Genomic DNA, 25075 nt, shown 5'->3' with positions numbered 1-25075 from the left:
AGTTTGTCTCACATGGAAGGTAGAGAGAAAAAAGCCAGGAAAAAACAAGTGGGGAGCTTGGTGGGGCTGACATTAAAATAGAAGGAAGATTAGTAGAAGAAGGGACGGGGGAGAGGAGAGAAAGGAGAGGGGGGAAGTACTGGGAAACAAAATTGACCAAATTAAATTTTTTGTGTGTGTGCTACAGATACGTCACAGGGAATCACACTATTATATAAAATTATAATGCATCAATTAAATCTTTTTTATGGTTTTACTGAGATTTAACTAGGCCCCATTTGTTGGATATTTGGGTTATGATCTTTTGCAAGCAGTATTAGTAAGCTTATGCATACACTGTCTTAATACTTGTTTGAAAATAATTGGGAAGATTTTTAAACTGATTTAAAAGAAATAAAGACTATTTGTTTTTTTCTTCTTGCTTTTTTTTTTTTTTTTTTTTTTTTTTTGGGTACCAGGGATTGAACTCAGGGGCACTCAACTACTGGGCTACATCCCCAGCCCTATTTTGTATTTTTATTTAGAGATAGTAGCTTGCTTTTGTTGAGGCTGACTTTGAACTTGGGATCCTCCTACCTCAGCCTCCCATGAGCCACTGGGATACAGGGATGGTCCACCGAGCCCTGCCTTAATTGTATCTTAAATTTTGATTCATGGTGTTTTATCAAGTTCTTGGTATAGTCAAATCTGTAAATTTAATGATCTTTTAAAATTCCTGATTCATAAATAGTTAAGTATATTGAAATTGTTTAACATTAATTTCATACAAAGTTCTACTGATTTCATACTGTGTTCTGTTTCTAAGAAAACATGTGAGATGAGGCAGAAAGATGTATTGAAAGGCATTTTAAAATCAGTTTTAAGGCAGAGTAATTTCTTTTATATTACCGTCTACATACTTTGAGGCTATTTATTGGTTGCATACAGATTTTAGAATTCTTTTGTGTTTCAAGTGAATCAAAATTGTACTTGGTCATGTGTTTATCTGAATGCTTATTTTTTATGTGTCTTCCTAAAAATGAGGAACATTGTATGTAAAAAATAAATAAGGAGCAGAAGACAATTCTTTTTGTTTTCTTCTCAGTATAGATTTATTTTACCCATTGTAAATAATAAAAGTCTGAATCTGATTTCCATTTGCTCTTCCTTCATCATATGATATTATGGTGCTGTGGAAAATGTTCCAGTTCTAGAGCCAAATACATGGTTTATTAAAGGAAAATAGAATACTAAATGTCACAAGTATTTCTCTTCCCCAAGTACCATGCTATGTGCAGTTTTATTTTATGCATATGGAGTCATATTTGTACTCTTTTCATTAGCAGCAATATTTATGGCATCTTTCCATGTCAGTCAGTCTCTAGCATCATTCAGTACTGGGAATTGAACCCTAGGGCTTTGCACATGCTAAGTACATGCTCTGTGACTAAGCTATACTAGCATCATTTTTAAAAACAGCATAATTGAGATTTAGTTGACATATAGTGCAACATCTCAAAGTGTGTATTTTGATGAATTTTTACATTTATACATCTGTGAAAGTATCACCACAGTAAAAATAATGAACACATTCATCACTCTCAAAAGTTTTCTCACATTTCTTATAATTTCTCCTTCTCAAACCATCTTTTCTCACAATTATAGGCCAGGCCTCTGTTACTATAAATTAGTTTACATTTTGTAGAAATGCATAATTTCTAACTGGTCTTAACGGATACTGGCTATTTCTTTGTCTGGGTAGACCATCATTTATGTTAATTTGTGTTAATCAATGAAACCATTCTGTGATATTGTGCTATGGAAAATGTTCAGGTTTGGGAGCCAGATACATTGACTTATCCCACCTGCCTCTGCTCTTACAAACCTAACTTTGATCAGTAAAATATATATACAAGGACAGACATCTGGAGCCTTGTGATCTTAACCTATTAGGTTCATCTTCCCAGATCTGGAACACACAAAAAACTCAAGTTGAGTATGAAATATACCACTTACGATAACTTTTTAAAGAATATTGGGTTTTTTTTTTTAATTCTATTCTTTTGATGTAATAGATAGAGCACCAGAAAATATATGTATTGTATTACATATATATATATATATATACAGAAAAATATGTAAAATGTATATAAGCTCTAGGTTATGATTTCCAACCTATTTTATTATACCTGTGTTGATTTTGTTGACATATTCACAGAATTGAAAACTCATTGAGTTAGGATTTTAAGAGGGTATTGCTAAATCAAAGGCTTTGATACCTTTCAGGCAGTGTATGTCAAATTATCCTCTAGACTAGTCAGTTTATGCAATCACTGACAGTTCTTAGAAGTCATTCCTTCTCCAAGAATGTGTTTTGTCATTAAAAAATTTCTTAAAAATATGATGGGGTAAAATCACTATCTTGTTTTTATGTTTTTTTTCCCTCTACTACTGCTTGATAAAAGAGGCATTCCCTTAAAGATAACTTGAATTATAAAACATCCTCCTTCATTATGTTATACTAACTTTTAATGGATATCTAGTTTATAAAAAATGTTATGCCATGTTTAATATGAACTAATATTTTAACTGTTTAAATAATTGTCTTGTGTTCTTTTTGAAGGTTTGTTATTGAACTTTGTGAGCCAATTCAAGTAAAACAGCTTGATATTGCAAATTATGAATTATTTTCTTCTACTCCTAAAGACTTTCTGGTTTCTATCAGTGACAGGTAAATTCTAGAGCTGGTTTCTATAGGGTCTGTGTTGGATCTCTGGAGTAAAAATTTTAAAATGGGTCACTTTTGACTCTAGTCATTTTGTTTTTAATGTCAGTTTGTAATAATAGTTGTAGCTCTTCTTAATCACATTCCTTTTATTAGCTCATACAATACTTACATCACAGCCAGATTATTCCCTTATAAGGTGAGGAAAAAGACTAGGGGAGTTTTAAGTAGCTCGCGCAGGCTGCATGGCTTGTTAATTGGAGAACCAAGACTCAAACCTAGGACTCTGTGACTTTAAAGTCTTTACTTTGAATCATTATGCTCCATTGCTTTCAAGAATTTCTTTAAATGTTTTTAGAGAGTATGTTTCTTTTATGTTTTTAAACCTTTTGTATATGGGGTTGGGGGTGAATACTGGGATTGAACCCAGGACCTTTTACATTCTAGGCAGGTGCTTTACACTCAACTATTTCTGCAATTCCTTTAAAAAAGGAAAGGAAAAAAATAATTGAGACATAGTCTCACTGTGTTTCCCAGGCTAGCCTTGGACTTTTGATCCTCTTGCCTCAACTTCTCAAGTAGCTGGAATTACAGGCATGTTACATTGCACCCAGCTAAAACCTTTTTTATGTTTGTGTGATTAAAAGATGTAACTTTATAAAAAATTTGGAAAATAGCAGCATTCTCTCACAAGCAAAGATAACTATTGTTAGCATTTTAACATATTCTTTTCAGTCTTTTCTATGCATTTATTTATTCTAAAAATATATTTACTTTTTACTTCTTACATCCCGAGAATCTTTTCTTTTAAACATACTATTTTTAATGAGTACTAGTATTTTCCCCTCAGTGAAGGTAGTAATTCCGTAAATACATTTGAGTGCCCATGATATGTAAGGTGCTATCATTTATTATTTATTCTTCTCTCATTGATCATTAAAGATTTTGCATGGCATTTCTTCCCTTACCTCACCCTCAGCATTGCATGTACACACTTTTTGAAATCAATCCTCAAAACCTTTTGGGAATTCTGTCTGTTGTTCTGCTCTTAAACTTGTTCACATCACTTCTTTTTCTCTAAACTGCAGTTTTATTGTATGTCAGATGGACATGTACAGCTCTTACAAAGTATGTTCTTTTTAAAGGGGAAAAGAGAGAAATTGAGCTGGGGATTCAGTTCAGTTGGTAGAGTGCTTGCTTTGCCTTGCACAAGGCCCTGGATTCAATCCCCAGTACCACACACACAAAAAATAAATAGAGAGAGAGAGAGAGAGAGAGAGAGAAATCATTATTTTGAGGATTCTAAATGCTGCAAACAAAAAATACTTTTATACTTTTTATATTAGATTTCCTTTTAAAAGGCTCACCTACTTAGGATGTCAGATTCAAATATTATACTAAGGGCTGGGTTGTAGTTCAATGGTAGAGTGCTTGCCTAGCATGTGTGAGGCACTGGGTTTGATTCTCAGCACCACATATAAATAAATGAATAAAATAAAATAAAGGTCTGCTAACATCTATGAAAAAAAATTTTTAAACATATATATATATTTTTTCTTTCCTGATTTGCTTTCTCTCATCAGTACTTCACATCATTACACAGTATGTGAAGAGTCATGCCTCCTTCTTCTAAGACAAACTCTTTGCTACTTTCTGTTTTAAAACCTCAGACAGCCCTCCCAAGCCCTAATAAGTGGTCATTGTCTGCTTTTTTCTTTCCTTGTCTTCCTTTCTATTTGTCAGTAGGGTGATTGATTTATGTATGTATGTATGTATGTTACTCTTTTCTACTAAAAAGGAACCCATTAATTGTGTTGGGGGGAAAGAGTATTTAAACTATATTATGTTTGTATATTCAGCTAGAGAGGAAGAAAAAGTACAGGATATATTTGTGTTTTCTAGATATCCCACAAATAAATGGATTAAGCTGGGTACTTTTCATGGTAGAGATGAGCGGAATGTCCAGAGTTTCCCTTTAGATGAACAGATGTATGCAAAATATGTGAAGGTAATGTTTATGCATATAAGGTTGTGTTCTATAATGAAAATATTTGTGCTAGTCATATTTTATTTACTGCTGTATACCATTTAATAAAATAGTTTTTACTTGGAAAATAGTATTGTTTTATGAGACAAATGCTACTACATTCCTTTTGTATTACTGGAAACCCAGACCAACTTTCTATCTGTGGTCCTTAAAATATTCTAAGTCATGACTCTTAATTTCTTTTGACTCTATATAAAATGTCATCTTCAGAGTATTCTATTTAGAAGTTCAAATCAATTGCTGTCACTAAAGTCTTTAAAGCAAATTTGATTTCTTTTTGGAATATGATTCTTAGATTATTTCAGTTTTAATAACCAATCATTTGACATCATTATGGCTTTTGCATTTTTGGTATATTCAAGTGAAACATTCTACGTGCAGACACCAGTTTCAAATAAAACTTGCTAACACAGTGTTCCCACTGCTTCTTCCAACAACTGATCAAGTAGAATCATCACTCTTAAACTGGATTGGGACAAAATAGGGGATATTTCTTTTCTTTTCCTTTCCTTCCTGCCCCCTTTTCCTTTAAAATGGCCATACCTTAAAATACCATTGTGTTAATAACATGACCTTTGAATGGCAGCAGTTCTAATTCCTATCCTTTCTTCTTTAAATATGAGAACTTACACCTACTTAATTTTGTCTTCTGGGATTTTACTGTCTCTTTTTAAAACCTGTATCAAGTTGATGTCTATAAAATGGGTAAACTTGTAGTATTCCTAGTTTCAGTATAAAAGTTGCTAAATTCTATTTTGAAAATACAGTTGATATTTTCAGTTAATAATTTAAGAGTTCAGAAAAATGAACACTTTCAATTCCTTTTAAAATGAGTACTGAAATGTTTAATGACCTTCTTATATAACACATTTTATGCTGTAAAAAAAAATGTGAAAAATCATTTGCCAGGTGATAGAATTATATTTAATTTTGGAAGTAAAGATGTTAAAAATGTTATCAGATTGTCTGAGAATCATTTATAACATCTATTTTGTTAATAATAGAAGAATAATTTATTGGTGGCATTAAAAGTACCACGTATAACTCCCTGCTTCATTCCCTGTATGACAGGAGACTACAGAGCATTTTGATGATTCATGTTATAAAAAACCTTTCATAGATATGTTTCAGGCAATCAAAATTTACTCTGATTCTCATTATATAGTTATACATGTTTATCTAATTTTCCTCTTATCCTAGAAAAACTAAACCCAATTCCACAAATTACTTTTTTAATAACTTATATTTTAAAAGTGAATTGATCTACATTGTGTACAACCATGGAAATGAAATGATGTACCCCATCTGTGTACAATGAATCAAAATGTAGTCTGTAAAAAAATTAAAAAATAAATAATAAAAGAAAAAAAGTGAATTGATACATATGTTCTACTTCTATAAGTTATACTTGAAATAACAGAATATCTAATGCTTTTTCCCTAAAATGTATTATATATGGTATTATATAAGTAAAAAATAACATTTCATGATGTACTAATCTATGTATCAATATGTAAATTCACCCATAGATATATACATGATACATAGCTTTAATATTTGAAGTGACATAAGACAATATTTGTAGTAATATAAGACTTTTAGAGTATTAATCGTTTTATAATACTTTTAACAAAATAGCAGCAATGGTTATTTAATTTGATCAGCTTAAAGTTAATTTTATTACTATGTTTCTAGTTGTGATGGTAAAAATTTAAATCATTGCTTTGATTTCTGCAAAGAATTAAGAGTACTACAATGTTATCCATCACAGTACATTGCTTTCTATACTTTAATTATACAGTATGATTTACGAATACTTGCAGTTGCTTATAGCATGTTATCTAGACTTTGGAACTGATTTCTTTTTCTTTTCCTTTCTCTTGCTTCAGATGTTCATCAAGTACATAAAGGTTAGCAACCTTCTCTTTTGCAATATTGAATAACAAGGCATGACATATTAATGCATTATAAAAAAATCAAAACTTTAAAAGTATTGATTTTGGGGAAATGAGGACTTTATATTTAGAAATGTTATAATGAAAAAACTGAGTGTATTGTTACTCTTAAAGGCACTCTGCTGGCTACCCATTTTATGTGCTTTTATATTTTAGGTCGAGTTGGTATCACATTTTGGGTCAGAGCACTTTTGTCCATTAAGCCTTATACGGTAAGGCAGAACAAAATACATTTACTAAGTGTTGTTTCTTTTTAAGTGATATATAAAAATCTTATTATATTTAAAGCGAAGAAATAATTTTCTCATGAAAGTTAACATAGAAATAAAAAGTTAACCTTTATCTTGAATGTGTTTTGGAAAAATGTCAAATTTGTTAAAAAATAAGCTTCATTTACATGCTTAATTTAGCTTGCTTGTTATTTTACCATGATGAAAAGCTTGAACACTGTGTTTCTAAGTACCTAAAATAGATCAGTTTTCATTTTAATGGAAGTAATTGATGACTGAAATGTAAGAAATAGCCATTATTTTGGAACCCAAAAGTGGACTGTAAAACATTACCTGAGTTGCTGTTTATCATAGATTGTGAAGAGATGAGTCTTATTAACTTGTTTTAATGAAAAATTTTAATGAAATTGTTATTAGGGTATTTGGCACTAGCATGGTGGAAGAATATGAAGAAATTGCTGATTCTCAGTATCAGTCAGAACGTCAAGAACTGTTTGATGAGGACTATGGTAGGTGGTTTTAAGTAGGTGACTATTAGGAATATCTTTTTACTTTTTATAATCTAACAGTAATGGGTGATGTTACTTAAATCAGTGACAGGTGTCACTAGTTTTTGTTTTAGCCCTAATAATTTTATCGTAAACCTGTCTTCTGTTATGATTGCTTTATAAATCATGTTCTTTTCCAAGTTTATCAGTCAGTTGTTCCCTTTCAGAACATCAGTGCTATAAATTATGATTATATCTTTTTGCCAGGCCCATAACATGTTAAAATCACCAGGTAATTTAAACAGTTCAAATGATCATTAAGTCCTTTGATTTGCCCTGATCCTAAAGACTGAGCCTTTAAGAAACACCTGAAGGTGTGAGAGTAGAGTGCTTTGACCCCTCCAGTTCTGCTTTATCAATTCCTTATTTTAAGGTGTCTTAAACCATAACTTGAATAATGCAAATCTTCTCTTCTATCATTTCCCCATAAAAGAAATTAGGGCATTGACTAAGGGTTGGTAAAATATATTGAAAACTCAAATGAAAGTCTTATAAAGAATGAAAATTTGGTAAGCATTACTACTATTTTCCTTGGCTTACATTGTTAATTGGCTTCTGAATCTCATTTTTGTTTTCTGAATGTTTAAGATATATAATCAGTATATTATGGAATGTTTTAAATGTCCATTTATTTTAACAGAACATAATACGAGTTTTTAAACATGTAGTAACTCGTTCTCAGCATAATTACTTTCATTTTCTCTTTAACAGATTACCCATTGGATTATAATACTGTGGAGGATAAATCTTCAAAAAATCTTCTTGGTTCTGCTACAAGTGAGTATTTTGGGGTTTCTTATTTATTCTGTTAAAGTATTTCTTAATTTTTTTTTTCATTCTGACATAGATCATTCTGTTCTGGTATAGTTTACGTTTTTTTCTACTCTGAATTCTGAACTTTTAAGTTGAAATCAAAGACTCTAGCTTTTGAAAAGTAGTTTAAAATAGGAGGAATGGACGAAAAGAAAGGAGATTTAAAAATGCAAGCATAGTAAAGGTATTTCTTCTACTCAAGCACTTATTTTTAGGAAGATTCCTTGCTGTGGAGAAAGGGCTGTGAATTTTTGGGGGGGGGGGGGAGAGTCATTAGAGGTAGTGCGTCAGTGAGGTTCTAGTGAATGAGGAGGATTTGTTGATCTATGGGTATGATTAGTTTCCTATTTAATTACAAAATATAATGGCTGTTCATATTCATTTTAATAATGAGTAACAATAATTATTATTTTTTGTAAATCAGAGAAATGACTAAGATAACTAGTGGTTTAGACTGTTTCATTCCAAAATAATATGTGGACCTAGTGATAGGCTGCCTAAGGAGATTACTGAAAGGCCTTTACCCAGATGGCATTTTATGTTATTGTTAGAATGTGGGTAGGTATAGTCTAATGTTAGTTTTGGTTATTCTTGAAGAGTATAAAACTAACTAGAAGGAGTTTTCTATTGGAGATTAATAATTGAATTTAATAAAAATAACTTTTAGTAAAATAGAGGACTAGCTCCTTTTTTACTCTTCAGCGAACTGAGTGGCTTAAATACTTAACTTGGTGTCAACACTGACTTTAAAACTCTTTAGATACTCAATCACCAGTGCATATGTGTGGGTAGATATTTTACACAGCCGTGTGTATGTAGTTAGGGTCATTTTTCTTTCTTTTCATCTTTTTTCCTTTTCTTCCCATCTCTTCCTTCTCTTCCATGGAGTATTGTGGATGTCATTGGAATTTGTTGAGGCATGGGGAAAGCCATGTTAAATACACTTAGAGGAGAAGGTTAAATATTACATATTAGGTTAACTTTGTTTCAGATCTCTTTAGTATACTTTATTGCTAGTGTTCTGACTTTATAGATCTTAGCAACTACTTTTAAATAGGATCCCTAGCTATCTGTTTGATGATATAAAAATAAGTATCTCTTTTATTGCTATGTAATGTTTTTAGGAATGAAAAATGCTATATTATCTATCTGTCTGGACATTAATATTGTTTTTTTGCATTCTTAAGTTTGTCATTATCATAACTGTCATTTTTCTGTTATGAGTAAATTAATGATGCTAAAGTCACTGAATAATTATCACTGTTTTAATGAGTTAGAAAATAGCACTAATCTAAAAGATCTTTAGCTTCTGGTGGTTACCAGAAAGGAGAAGAGTATCTTAGAATTATTTACCTCCCTAAGGTAGACTTGAGTCCCATCCCAAAAATATGTTGACATTCTGAGTTTTAATTTTCTTTCTTCCTATGAGATTAAATCCTGGATGTCATTAATACCTATCTATATGTCATTGGAAGACATTGCCCTATTTGTAATTACTTCTCTGACCAATGTATTATTTCAATTAATTAAACAGACTCTTATTTAGATCCTACTTTTCAAATCTTTCTCTTTGTTGGTGTGTTTCTTAGTAACACTTTTTTTTTTAAAATGGATCTCTGTAAAGTCAGTCCATTGATCTTCCTGTGCCCTATGGTTGAAAGCATTTGTGTAGTGAGACAGATGAGCAGTAGGTTGTTAGCTGAGCATAAGCATGAAAAATGGGATTTAAAAATGATCTCCATCTCTTGAAGGTTCAGAGCAAGAAGGAATGGGAACTTGAGTGTTAAGACTTTGTTTTTATGAAACTGTCACACTCTGACTTGCACTTCTGCCTTCTACACTTGTGTCTTTATAATCTCTGAAGAACTTGGGACTGTTCCAAGACTAAATTAACTACAGCCTTCTAGGTGGTATCACTTAATGGATAAATAATAAGCATGGACTCAGGCCAAAGAGCTGATCTCTGGCACTAAAATGTCCAAGTTCTGTATTGCTGTAGTAGCTTGAAATGGACCTGGTAGGTTTTTTGTTTTGCTTTGTTTTTTTGTTGTTTGGTGCCAGGGATTGAACCCAGAGATGCTTAACCATTGAGCCACATCCCCAGACCTTTTTATATTTTATTTAGAGGTAGGATCTCACTGAGTTTCTTAGGGCCTTGCTAAGTTGCTGAGGCTGGCTTTGAACTTGAGATCCTCCTGCCTCAGCCTCCCGAGTTGCTAGGATTACAGGTGTGCACCACCATGCCTGGTGAAATGGGCCCGTTTTGAAACTAATGTATTTCTCCTTGTTTTTAACATGTGTATGATTTCTACAAGTTAGAACTCTATAACTTTAATCTTAATAGAAACTCCTTTTTTAAAAAAATTCTTTTAAAGTTTACATGACAATAGAATGTATTTTTACATATTATACATACATGGAGTATAACTTCCCATTCTTGTGGTTGATGTGAAGTTATACTGGTCATGTATTCATATATGAACATAGAAAAGTTATGTCCAATTCATTGTCTTTCCTTTTCCCACCCATGCTCCCCTTCATTCCCTTTGTCTAATCCAGTGAACCTTTATCCCCTCCCTCCTTTGTGTTAGCATCCACCTGTCAGAGAGAACATTCAACCTTTGGTTTTTTGGATTGACTTATTTCACTTAGCATGATAGTCTCCAGTTCCATCTGTTTACTGGCAAATGCCATAATTTTATTCTTCCTTGTGGCTAATATTCCAGGTATATCTGTACCACATTTAGAAACTCCTTTTTTATTCTGTTGTGAGTTCAGGAGGTTGAGTATCCCTTTGTGGGGCTTAAAGTGTTTCAGAATATAGATTTGGAATATTTGCATGTGGATAATGAGATATCTTGGGGATGGGTTCCAAATTAAAGCCAAAATACATTTGTTTCCTATGTACCTTATACACATATTCTGAAGGTAATTATATTTAATATTTGTAGGGGACCCATATTTTGATTAAGACCCATCACATGAAGTTATGTGTGAAATTTGCTGTTTGTGGCATCCTGTCAGTACTCAAAAATTTTGTATTATTTTGGATTTCAGATTTTTGAGTTAGGAATGCTCAATCTGTAGTTAGTACTTTTAGGAAATATATGTCATTAGATATATATTTGCTTCTGATGAGATGTTATCAAAGAGCCTATCTACTGTATATTTAGATATTCTGGATATTATGTTATTAACTGCTAAAAATGGAGTAACTACTATCTTAGAGCAAGGATTCTTGCTTGTGTATATGCCAATTTTGTCACCTCCTCTGTCTGATTCTTTTGTTTACATTCTTGAACTAAAACTTTAAATCTTTTACATCAATAAGAATTCTCCATAATACTCTGCTTTCCTTGGTGCTTTGTCATGTGGTTTTGCCAGCTGACTTTTACTTTGATGAAAGTCTGCCTTTTCTCTTAGATATGTGGTCTGCATTTTGTTAAAATTGCCCTTTCTGCTAAAGATAGAAATTTCTAGGTATGCGGTTAAGACAAAATGTAGTTTTTGCTTTAAGTCAGAGAATTTTTTAATATATTTTTATGAATATATATATATATGGGGTTTTTTTCTAGGAATTCATACATATATATTCTAGAACTACATGTAGAGAATTCTATAAGGAAAAGAAAAAATGGAAGTAGGCTTTAGAGGGAGATGAGTACAAATAATAGCTACATGTATTAGTAGATTTTTTTGTTGGTTTGGCTTGTGTTGTAGCATAGATATAAACTCTTTAGCCTCAGCATCTTGGACAAGAGATTGTTTTCTTTATCAGAAAGAGTTTTTCTTTATATGCTGGAGACTGAGTAATAGTTAAGATACACACATCCCTACGAGAGTTTTATTCCTAGAGGAAAGAGAGAATTAATAAGTTGCCCAACAAAGTGGAGTTGACTATTCCAAGAGAAATTGGGGCTAGTTATGAAGTTTAACAGTCTGAAGTTTCTACTGTAGTCTACTCTAAAGACTTTGATGACAAGCTGTTGTGCATTTGGCTCCAAGTTGATAATAGAATAGAATATTCTCCAAGTCAGAATAGAATATTCCTAATGCTGCTTTCTGTCAAAAAAGACCAAAACAAAACAAACCAAAAAAAAAAGAATGTTAGGTAGTATTCTGTGAACATAGGTAAATTATTTGTTTAGGTTAAATATACTGAGAAAGTAAAAATTTCCCAAATTTTTCTTTTGTTTTGTGATCCCCTGAAATAATGATGATAGATAATATTCTGAAGGGTGGATAGTGTAAATATTCTTTATTATAGGACTGGTTTTAAAATTTAGATTAAAAAGAATACCCCAAAGCTAATTTCTTTACACAGATTAGACTAAAACCTATATTCTTTTATTACATTTTTAAATATGGGCCCCCAATTTGAAATCTTTGGGTAAGGTCTTACTTTGAAGCACAGGAGAGTGAGGATAGACTTATTCCAATATTTGGTTTTATGAAGCAGTTAGCTTTGACAGAACTTCAAGCAGCAGTGTGAGTAAGGGATCATATCTGGTAGTTTGATAGGCATTAAAAGTGAGTTTATACCAAAAGCTGAATGTTCTCTCTGATAGGCAGATGCTAACATAACAATAAGGGGTGAGGGGGCGTGGAGAGTAGAAGTTCTTTGGATTAGACAAAAGGGAATGAAGGGAAGGGAGGCGAGATGGGAATAGGAAAGAGACAGTAGAATGAATTGGGCATAATTTTCCTATATTCATATATTAATACACAATCAGTGTAACTGTAACTCCACATCAGGTACAACCATAAGAATAGGAAGTTATGTATATCTAAAGGGAGCAAATTTTTTTTAAAAAATGGGGGAAAAAAGTGGGTTTATAAGGGAAGGGAATAAGTTCTCATTTCTTACTCTCTTACTTTGTGAGGAGATATGGAGTTTTCATTCCCAGCATTATGTCATGCTGAGGCATTTCCTCAGCCCAAGTAAGAACTGGGACTATTTTCTGTTTACCATTTTGCCAGGTTGAAAGGCAAGACATTTAAAAATGGCAAATGTCAAACTTTTGTGTTATACTAATAATTGGAAATACATATCACTACTTTGTGGTCTTTTATATTATAGAATCACAGTCATTGTTAAGATCAAAATTATAATTGTCTACTAGTAATCATCTTCTAAAAAATTTTTTAGTTGCAGATGGACACAATACCTTTATTTCATTTATTTACTTTTATGTGGTGTTGAGGATCGAACCCAGGGCCTCACATGTGCTAGGCAAGCGCTCTGCCACTGAACTACAACCCCAGCTCTAGTAGTTATCTTTTATTAAATCTAAGATCTCTTACTACTTTTCTTTCACCCTATAGCTTATATTTAACAGAATCATCAGGTCCATGAGACAGTGTGTAGATTGCTCCCAGCCTTCTTCATGGGCTAGATTTTCTTCCCTTACATCTTTTCCTACTTTTCACATCTTTGGGTTATTTTAATTATTGTGGATGGTACTGGGGTTTGAACACAGGTGTGCTTTACTACTGAGCCACATCCCCAACCCTTTTTATTTTCTATTTTGAGACTGGGTCTTCTGAGTCACTGAGATGATTACAGGCGAGTGACATCTCTGGTTTCCTTTGAAAGTGTGATGAAAACCCTATGAATTTCTTTTAGGAAAGAAGACCAAATAAGATGGAAATAATTTAGAAGGCTTGATGTATAGACCCTGTCAGATTTTAGTATTTTAATATGAAAGAAATACCTGATACTGAAGAATTGACTTCTAATAGAATTTCAAAGATTAGATTGGGGTAGAAGTTAATTTTCCTTGAAATTAGGTCACATTACTTGAAGGAAGCCTCCCTGTTTACAGTACCACCTTGTTTTGGAGTTCTGCCATTTTGTGGTCCTCATGTTTAAATATGTCTAAATATATTGAGATGGAGGTTTGTGCCACTTTCTTTCATTATCTGAATGTCTGCCCTGGAAAAAAGCAGAATTACTGAATATATAACTTGGTTCACCTGCAACAGTCTTATGACTTTGACTTCTAATTAACTTGCCCCATTCTAATCACAAAATTTTTTTTTAAAAAGTGCTTTATTATACATAAATCATTGTTATTCTGGCCATTGGGTTTTTAAGTCATCAGAGAAATTTGATTCTATAAAGTGTCAATTTGGAATTTAACCATATTACCAATAGCCATTATATGCATAGCTAAAAATAATAAAAATGTCCCACTTTTCTTTGGATAATAATCTCCCCATTTCATTTTTACCTATGATAACCACCCATTCAGGAAAAGCCTTTGATTAAGTTTTTGTTTGTTTTTGTTCTTAAAGTATAGAACCCATTTAAAGAAAACAAATTTTGAATTTTGAAATATGAACTTTGATCGTTGCATTTCCTACCTGTCTCAGTGTAGACTTTATATTGAATCATACTCAAATTTTGTAATGTGCCAAAGAAGTGTTTTAAGTGTTTGGTAAAGGGTTTGAGGAGGCTCTATAATGATTTAAATTTTAAATTCTTCCTGAATATCAAAATTCAGATTTGTGCATATGCTTACGGCTGAAATTTATTTGGGTCCTACATTGGACCTAAACAGGTAAATAAAAGGTAACTAGTCAAGGAAAAAATAAAAAGCAAAAGACCATTTTAATGGTTCCTTAATTATCTGATACTGACTTACATGAGAATACATAGGTATATTGGTATTTTTTTCTGATTGAATTTTGTTTTAGATGCCATTCTAAATATGGTGAATATTGCCGCTAATATTCTGGGAGCAAAAACTGAAGACATGACAGAAGGTACCTAATCATTTTATGGATCTTTGAAATAGCTGGCACTTTGGGTTCCTTCTAGTTAGGAAAATCAAGTAATAAGCCAAGAAATTTTGAATTTTCCTATAGAAATACAGAAATGATCCTAAGAAACTTAAAAATCTTGTGTTATTATTCATTGTTTATTTGAATTTCACAAGGTCTTTTTTACAAAAGAATCTTGTCTGTACAGAATTCATTAATTGGTGGTGTTTTGATTTTGTTTTTTGACGTCCCAGCTGTGGTTTTATCCCATCTCTTCACTGAGATTTCGATGCCCTCTTAGCAGTTCAGGTTTGCTTCTCTTTTATGTATCATATGTAGAAAGTCATTTTTTCCTTATGGAATAGCAAGTAAGAATATTATTAACAAGCAGAAGATATCGTGCATTCCTGTTTTTTAAAACTGCTTAGCTCCAAATGCTAAAAATGGCCCATTTCTTTCTTTTCAGACACTTTAATAACTCTTTCAGATTAGATAAGGCATATTAATCAAGATCATATAAAATTCACAATTATCTGATTTGCTTTAATTACCTAAGTAAAGTTAAACAATATGCTTTTACTTACAGTTGTGATCTTACATGATCATTTCTAAAAGAAATTTTTATCAAAAAAAAAAAAAAAGTCTGCAATAGCAAACGTATTTGACTTTTTTCCCTTCTCTGAGAAACTCAAGTTCTTTATTTGTTAAAGTAAAATATTTTCTTGGTACAGCTTTTAAAAGTTGAACTCAACATGGGCATCTTTCTTAAAATAGGAAATAAAAGTATATCTGAGAATGCCACTGCCACAGCTGCACCTAAAATGCCTGGCTCAGCTCCTGTCTCAGCTCCTGTTCCGTCACCTGAGTAAGTCCTCCCGCGACATGGGTAGCGTCTGTTAAAATGGAGAGCTAAGTGAACTGTTATGGAGAACGCGGCTTGTGATTTGTGTGTGAAAGGGGCCGTAGAACAGATGTTCTGCAGCCACTTAGAACATGGCATGTTACATTCCTTCTTGTCATGTTGTTTGCGTGTACTAGGAATACACTTCATTCCAGACCATACACTTGTTGATTTGACATATTACTTTTGTTATTCACGTTGAGTCTTTTCTTTATTGAGAAAATGATACTTCCTTAGTGCAAATAACTATGCAAGTGTAGGCTTGAGGATACATTTTGAAGGCCTGTTTTTGTTAAAAGAATGATTATGTATATGTGGTGTCACTAGAAAGCTACAAAATACCTAGAGCAATGGTTCTTGAATTATGTATTTGTTGCACAAATTGAATTATACAGGTCTTTCCCCAGGTTGTGGTGGGACACTTTGGGCAGGGATGTATACGGAGGTAACAAAATATATTCAATTTTTAGTTTTTCTACTAGAGATTACATTTTTTGATACTTCTACTTATCCATAATAGGTAGTGAGATTTTATTGATTTGGATAATTTGGTGTGGTTATTGTAGATTTAATTTATGTGTATTTTTTAAAATAATACTCCCTATAAAACTTTGAAAATCCTTTTACTCTTTGCCTCTCTACTTAAGACAAGATTTGAACTTGAAATAGTTTAGGTAGTAGGTAATGAGAACTGCACTGAGTGTGCTTTGAAGTCTTAAGTACCACACTGATTCAGAAGTAAGATGATTGCACTTTAAAGAGCATAGTGAGAAATTTACTTTCTTCTGAGTTAATCCTGAAAGCAATTGAAGATGCTTATTGGGTGTTAGAAAGAAAATATAGCATATGTATTACTGATTCCTAGAAGGACCTAAGGCATCTTGATAAATTTCTTGTTTATTTCTAATTATGTCAAGCTGTGATTGCTGTTCTTGATTTTGTAACTAGCCTTCTTCAGTTAATAACATATGTATGTCCTATTTTTCAAAAGTAAATCATATTCCATTTATATATACACACAGAGAATATTTATTGAAAATGTAATTACATTGGGCTAGTATAGTGGTTGTTGTACTTTGTTACAGAGTTTTCTAGTAGATATCTTTGCCTAATATTTTTTAATATTTCCTCATGTATGTTTCTCTTAAATTATTTTTAATGATTATATAGCAATCCTTTGATGAAAATGAAAGATTCCATGATAAGATGTTACTATAAAGTCATTTTGAAAAACTGACTCATTTTCTGAGTTTAAGTTTTTTTTTTTTTTTTTAAGTATAACTCTAATAAGAGTATACAGTAGTATATAACAATACATTTTTACCAGATTTGCTCTGGTTTTCTTTCCCTTCAGAAATTCCTCTTTCTGTCACAATTTATTTTGGAGATAATAGGCAGTATGTCACGTGAATATGTAAGAAATCTTATTTATTAGTGACTTCGTGCGTGTGTGTTTGGCCATAAATATCTTTGTATTTAGAGAAGCCTAGCCTAATGATGTTTTAGTTTGCTCCATTTACTGTTTCACTGTCAGCAAAGTGGAAATTCACTCTTTAGCTATTTTAATGCCTATTTTAGTACCTTATTCTACCTTTGCTATTATGGCATTAGTCTTTATTTGGAGTTTGGTATGGTAATAATTTTTTAAAGTAGGAAAATTTGTGTGTGAAAGTAATTGTTTTTTTCTTTTTTTTTTTTTTTGGGGGGGGGGTTGTTCATATTACCTTATTCTTTTCAGAATGTGCCATTTGTACTGTGCTGCACCCAGAAAATGATTGTTTTTGTCTTGGAAGGAACCATAGGCATTATAGCTTATAACCCTGTTTTCACCAACTTTGTTTCCCTGCCCCCTACACCACAGACATACTCCAGAGCCCAATGATGAACATAAGTTAACAGTACTCTAGTGTTTATATTAGTTTATGATAAGCCAGTACTTTTATTAAGTGATTATTTGCCTTTGGCTTTTAATAATAGAAAATTTGTCCAGATGATATTATTTTGCCTGGGAGTATCTATTTCTTTTCCCTAAAACAGTAATCTTATATGTGAGTGGATTTCTTATATCATCTACAGAAAAAATATCTGTGAGAAATTTGACATCTTTTGAAGATAAACCTAAAGTGCATTTGTAAATATTAAGAATTCTGGATTATAGTTTTGGGTAGCTTAATTTCTCATCTGTAAAGAGTAGCGAGGTTTGTAAAGATTTTGTGAACTTTTATGGGAAGAAAGGTACACTGTACATTCAGGTAATGGAAGTGTTCACAGATAGTTGTTAAACAGATTTAAAAAGTCAAGTGTAATATGATGACTTGAGTCACCTGGCTGGTCACTTGATAAGTAGGCTATAACCATTTCTGAGTAATATTTTTTATAATGAAATTATTTAAAGGAAAAAGTTTAATCCAAATGTTTGAATTTTTTCCCTTTATATTACGTCTGTTACGTCTGTGTTCCTTAAATGTACTTTAGCTTTAGATTTCTAATTAAAGTGATTTGTAATCATTCTCTATTTCTAGGTATGTAATTACTGAAGTACATGTATATGACACGGAGACATCAACACCTGAAACTCCAAAAGAGAGTCCCATTGTACAACTAGTTCAAGAGGAAGAAGAGGAGACAAGTCCATCCACAGTGACCCTTCTGGGCAGTGGTGAACAAGAGGATGAATCATCACCCTGGTTTGAGTCAGAGACACAAATATTTTGTAGTGAACTTACCACAATTTGTTGTATTTCTAGTTTTTCGGAATATGTATATAAATGGTGTTCAGTTGGAATTGCGCTTTATCGGCAGCGCAGCAGAACTGCAGTCAGCAGAGGAAAAGATTATCTTGTGTCAGCCCCACCATCATTCCTGCTTCCTGAAGAATCAGTAGATGTTTCAGTATTGCAGCCCCCACCTGGAGACTTGGACACCAAGAGTGTGGAAAGGGAAGTTGAAGCTGCTGTTCTTGATGACTTAAGTAGTATACAGCAAGGGGATCTGGTGAATCACACTGTGGGTGTGATTGAACTTGAACCAAGCCATCCTCAAACTCTTTCTCAGTCTCTTCTCTTAGATATTACTCCAGAAATCAATCCATTATCTAAAATGGAAATATCTGAGTCTGTTAAACATGAGGCAGGGCACACACCATCACAAGTGATTCCACAAGAGAGTTCTGTTGAGGTTGATAATGAAACAGAAAAGAAGTCTGAGAGCTTTAGTAACATAGAAAAATCATCTATTAGCTATGAAGCAAACAAAGTTAATGAGGTAATGGATAATATTGTAAAAGAAGACATGGCTTCCTTGCAAATTATCACAAAGCTATCTGAAACAATAGTACCACCTATAAACACAGCCATTGTGCCTGACAGTGAAGATGGGGAAAACAAAGTGAACATAGCTGACACACCAAAGCAAACTTTGACTCCTGTTATAGATTCTTCTTCGTTGCCTGAAGTAAAAGAGGAAGAACAGTCTCCAGAAGATGCCCTTTTGAGAGGGTTACAGAGGACAGCTACAGATTTCTATGCTGAACTGCAAAATTCTACAGATCTAGGATATGCTAATGGAAATCTTGTACATGGGTCAAACCAAAAGGAATCAGTATTTATGAGACTTAATAATCGTATTAAAGCCTTAGAAGTTAACATGTCTCTCAGTGGTCGCTATCTGGAAGAGCTTAGCCAAAGGTAAGCTTTATTGTGAATTAGCGTGACCCATTTCACATGTTAAATTTAGTAGTAGAGTCTGCTCTGTGGTAACATGAGGGTCTTTAATTATCTCATGATTTAATAGTAGTAAACACAATTTTCGTTGGAGAGAGAAATCTGCTTGGATACTGATGAGTGACCTAATTGATTTTCTTAAGTTTTATAAGTAATAGTCAATGACAACAACACCTTTATTATTAGGCTGGTAACAAGTTTCTGTTGTCTGTATTCACTTTCTCCTTTATATATGTGTACTCTTCTTTTTTCTTTTTTATGAGAACAGAGTCTTACTATTTTGCCATGCTAATCTGGAACTCCTGAACTCAAATGATTCTTCAGCCTTAACCTCCTGAGTGGCTGGGACTACAGACACACATCACTACACCTAAGTTCACTTTCTCCTTTCTTTCACTGCTTAACTTCATCAACTTTTGATTTCCAAAGAGTACATGGAAAAAAATATGTAGGCCTTAAACCCCTTAGTGGAACTTGACCAGGTATAATTTAAGAGCTTACATAACACAAAAGTGGACTGAACTGGATGATTAGGCAACATTTGCAATTGGTACTCTTTTATACAGGTCATAGAATACCAGTTCTAATTATAATAATTTATGCCCCTGTACTTGTAAGGGTCAGAGGCAGTACCAATATACTTGTACAGTGATTAAGACTCAGGCACAGTTCTCCATGTTTTCAGACTGTTTCTCTTTTCTATCCCTTAAGTGTTTAATGTCCTCAGGGCTTCTCCTCTAACATTATACACTCACCTTGGCACCAAGGGTCCAGAGTTCTTGAAATACCACATTTTCTTGTTCCTATTAAATTGAAATGCTACTGATGAGAGTTGGTGAAGTGGTCCTTATATCCTAAAGGAGGATTCTCCCTAATTTATATATATATATAATCGATGACAAATTGTGTGTGTGTGTGTCGAGTTACTTCATGAGTGCTGCACCCCAAGGGAACCACAGAAATCATTAAATGTTACTTAGCAATGAGATTCATATGGATTATTTGATGTTTAGGGAGTCCGTCAGTACCTCGGAGAACCTCTTTATTATACCTTTGTAAGTTTTCCTGTACTGGACAGGAAAGAGTTGTTTTAAGAAAAATGGATTTATCTCATTTATCAAAATTAGAAGTGTCTTTCCAGTATTAAATAAAGAAGAAATTAAATTTAAACCAATTCTTACTCTGTAGATACCGAAAACAGATGGAAGAAATGCAGAAGGCTTTCAATAAAACCATAGTAAAACTTCAGAATACTTCAAGAATAGCAGAGGAACAGGTTGGTTTCTTCTTCATCTTATATTTACTTTTTATATAAACACCCTTTGAATTGTGTAGCCTATAACTGGTAAAAAGCATAAGTAGTGTTGGTTCACTTTCCCTATTAAGCCTGGATGTGATGTCGCATTTGGGGAGGTATCTGGGCGTTAGAATCATTATCTTCTGTGGAGAAAGTATCCTTGAGCATAGCATATTACATTTTGTGTTTCCAGTGAGCTGTTCTGCAACTTTGTTAAACTCTGTAAAATCGTTCATGGTTTTCCATGTAGATAATCTTATTGACTACAGAGAAAAACAGCTTTATTTCTTCTTTTAGTTCACGTACTGTTTTATGTTTTTCTTCTCTCGGCTGGAGCCAAGAGAGAGTAGAGTAGGACTCTACTACTAGAGTAGGACTGGTGATAGTGGTCACTTCCCTATAATGTTGATTTTTAAGGGGATACAGTGTCGTGCCTTCAAGTATGATGTGTGTGTTACCACAGTAAAGAAGTGTGATACTTAGAAAACTTCACTTCCAAGGGTATTGGGACTGAGGGATGGTGAGGCGAGGAGATTGCAGGCTGCAGTTTAGTCACTTGCTTTTTGCCCTCTCTTCACAGCATAGTGTAATTGTGGTCTTCCCTTATTGGTTTGTTTTCCCCTTATTGAGGTTTGAGCATTTTTACATCTGAATACAAGTTCTTTGTCAGAGATGTGCTTTGCAAATATCTTTCCAAGCCTGTTATTAGTTTTCTCATTCTCTTTACAGTGTGGTTTGAGGAGCAGAAGTTTTGATTTGTTGAAGCCTAATTTATCAGTTTTCAGGTTTCTCTATGAAATCTTTGCCTAAGGCAAAGTCACGATTTCTTTCCCATCTAGAAGTTTGATACTTTTAGTTTTACATTGTGTTTATGATTCATTTTGAGTTAATTTTTATGTGTTGCAAGTTCTTTTGGGAAAGGGGATGGAATAGAAAAACATGAATATCCATTTATTCCAGCAGCATTTGCTGAAATGCCTGTCCTTTCTACACTGAATTTTCTTTGTACTTTTGATAGAAATCAATTTACCATATATATGCAGGTTACTTTCTGGTTTTTGTTTCTGTTCCGTTGATCCGTTGTCCGTCTTTATGTTTATACCAATTTTTTTTTTTTCTCTTCTGAGATTGTGTTAACTGTTTCATTATTTTTTTATATTTCCATGTGGATAAAATCAAAACAAACTGGATTTTGACTGGAATTGTGTTGAATATATAGATTAACTTGGAGAATTACTTTTTTTTTTTTTTTCATTTACCACTAAGCTGTATCCCCAACCTTATTTATTTTTTGAGACATTCTCACTAAGTCTCACTAAAGGCCTTAGTGGGCCTCACTAAGTTGCTAAGGCTGACCTTGAACTTGCAATCCTCCTTTCTCATCACTGGGATTAGACATGTGCCACTGCACCCAGCTGGAGAATTGACATCATAACCTTAGGTCTCTGACCCATGAACACAGTATTTCCTTAGGTATTCATTAATTTTAATACGATGATTTCTCCTCCTCTGCCATTTTCTCTTTGCTTAATATGTAACATCTATATCTTGTAAGTACTTCTTAGTGATTTTAGTGTTATTGACACTGTTGGAATTAAGTCTTGCTTTGAACTGTTAATTACCTTATAAATTTGAAGTTTGACCTTTAAATATTTATAACTGTCTTGAACTTATGAGTGTCATATATGAGTCAGAATTCAAAAGAAATTATTTAAATGAATCAGTTTAGTATTTAAAAAAGAAAAAAGTAGGATAGAAAGTATCCCAGTGGATCACAGCAAAGAAACCAAAACCTGTAGTTTGATGTTCCTCTCCCCCACATATACAGCTAAGACTTAAAACCAATTTGAAAAACTTAGGTCTAGAATAATGTATGGTTATATAGATATATTAGGCATTAAATTAGAGTTTTAGATTTCCTTGATTTCTTCCTGCCTTCTTTTCCTCCTCTCCAAATTCTTAATAGCTTCAAATTTTGTATGTAGTCTACCTAGCAAAGGTTCATAACTATATGATACATAATTCCCTAAAATTTGCTTGCAGATAATGTTTTATTAAGGACATGCTTGTTAATAATAAAAGTTTTTTTAAATTTGGAACTGCCTGAAAAATGGAAAGTAGGTAATTTTGAGAATTTCTTTTCATTGGTGTGATTTAAGGAAATTTAAAAATCCTTTTGGTATTGAGTTTACTCTGTATCCAGAAACATTCTTCAGCCAGATGTGGTGGAGCACACCTGTAATCCCAGTGGCTCTGGAGGCTGAGGCAAGAGATTTTGAGTTCAAAGACAGCCTCAGCAAAAGGAAGGCACTAAGCAACTCAGCGAAACCCTTTCTCTACATAAAATACAAAAAAAGGCTGAGGATGTGGCTCAGTGGTTGAGTGCCCCTGAGTTCAATCCCTGGTACCACCCCCCCCCCAAAAAAAAAAAAAACATTCTTCAGAAAAATTTCAACATGTCTTTCTGCTACCTTTTTGCTAAAAAATACACTTGGCAGTGACAGTTTGTATTATGTGCTGCTTTTAAGGAACCCACATGGGTTGAAAAGTGATTGTTAATGTCTGTTACACAGTAGGCTACATTGCAGCAGTTAGTGACAAAAGGGGTTTTGAGGGGGATGGTCCAACAGTTTCAGATTCTTGAAGTGTTCTTTTTTAAATTTGTGGTTAAAGTTTATAATATTTATTAAGATATTCTTATTAATATGTTTTTTAAGAAACTTGGTGTTTTTTCCAGATTACAAGTTTTATTTGAATTTTTAATTAGTTAATTACAAACTAGGAAAAATAATACTTAATATTTTATCATAGGATCAGCGGCAAACTGAAGCCATCCAGTTGCTACAGGCACAGCTGACCAACATGACACAACTTGTTTCCAATTTATCAACAACAGTAGCAGAATTAAAACGGGAGGTAATTATTGTTGTTGGTCTTATAAGACACAGTGCACCATGTGAATGTTATAATAAAGACAGGCTTATAAACATGAACGTGATAACTAAAAACATGAAAACAAACTGTCATAGAGAGCTTTTTCAGAACATCAAAGTATAGCATTTAAAAGTTTTAGGAATACATAGTTATCATAATCTTGTAAAAACATCGCTTTGTGATTTAGATCTTACCAGTAACATAGGTGTAGTACTGTTCTAGCAGGCGGTTTGTAAAAAATGAGAGTCACAACACATACTTCAAAAGGTTTATGAAGTTGCTTAATATAAAGCAAAATCTTCATTGATTTAACAGGTATTTATTGAGTGATCAGTATACGTAAACAGCATGTGCTGCACAGTGTTGGGTTGGTGTAGTAGTTCCTGGCCTCACGGGGTTTGCTCTCTAGGAAAGGAATAGAATGAGTGTAGTCAGTATGTAAACAAGTGATGGATCTCTGTGACAAGTGCTGTGAAGCCAGTGAAATTTAGTAGGAGTGTGGGCTGGTGGTAGTCGGTAGTCACAGGGCGCTGCTTTAGCTGGGGTGTTCTTGGAAGTCTTATTCCAAGGAAGTGGCCTTTAGAACTGAGAGCTCAAGAGACTTAACAGTGTGTACTAGTAGAAGTAGGGTAAAGAACCCACCAATTAGAAACAGTGCGATGTATTCAAAGGCATAAAGAAAGCTGGTGTGGCTGGAGCAGAGTGACGGAGGAAAGCGAGGCTAAGAAATGGATTCAGGATGTTGGCAGGGAACCTGGTCATGCAAACTTTTTAGGTAAGTAGAGTTTAAATTTATTGTAATCATTACAGTTCATTGGAAGGTAGTGAGTAAAGAAATAGCAATGATCGTTACTTGACATGTCAAAGAGACTCTCCACTTGTTGCAGTGTGGGACAGTTGTCTGTGAAGGACAGCAGGGGCAGAACAGGGAGGAAACCAGTTAAAGAGCCAGTCTCAATAAGGGGAGAGGTGATGTTGGCTTGATGTAGAGAAGAATGTGTTGTTATTGAATTCAGGATATATTAGATGTATAAAAGTAATTAACCTGCTGAAATACTGGTATGTGGGGAAGAAGAATTCAGGATGATTTCTAGATTTTGAACTTAAATACCTGATTCCGTTTTATATGATGGAAAGACTGGATTAAACGTCTTTTTTC

At 33.2% G+C, this 25075-nt stretch overlaps 1 protein-coding gene across 5 annotated transcripts in view; it reads left to right on the top strand.

Moving 5' to 3' along the window:
- The window catches only part of SUCO (SUN domain containing ossification factor), a 65570-nt gene that overhangs the window by 29112 nt on the left and 11383 nt on the right, over positions 1-25075 (top strand). For 3 of the 5 annotated variants that reach the window (XR_013758114.1, XM_079106380.1, XM_079106377.1), the window contains exons 10-20: positions 2603-2710; positions 4607-4712; positions 6641-6661; positions 6863-6918; positions 7354-7445; positions 8196-8261; positions 14997-15065; positions 15837-15927; positions 18486-19649; positions 20874-20961; positions 23794-23898. Coding sequence is in view for 4 of the 5 variants with exons in the window: in XM_079106380.1 (XP_078962506.1) it covers positions 2603-2710; positions 4607-4712; positions 6641-6661; positions 6863-6918; positions 7354-7445; positions 8196-8261; positions 14997-15065; positions 15837-15927; positions 18486-19649; positions 20874-20961; positions 23794-23898 (1966 nt within the window). In the remaining variant the exon portion in view is untranslated. The remainder of the gene's footprint in view (positions 1-2602; positions 2711-4606; positions 4713-6640; positions 6662-6862; positions 6919-7353; positions 7446-8195; positions 8262-14996; positions 15066-15836; positions 15928-18485; positions 19650-20873; positions 20962-23793; positions 23899-25075) is intronic. The other 2 variants (XM_079106379.1, XM_079106378.1) reach the window with 1 other exon arrangement.

Source organism: Sciurus vulgaris (genome assembly GCF_902686455.1).
Source record: "Sciurus vulgaris genome assembly, chromosome: 12".
In the NCBI taxonomy this organism is placed as follows: domain Eukaryota; kingdom Metazoa; phylum Chordata; class Mammalia; order Rodentia; family Sciuridae; genus Sciurus; species Sciurus vulgaris.
Note: the sequence above shows the minus strand (reverse complement) of the source record. Positions and strands in the feature narration are given on the sequence as shown.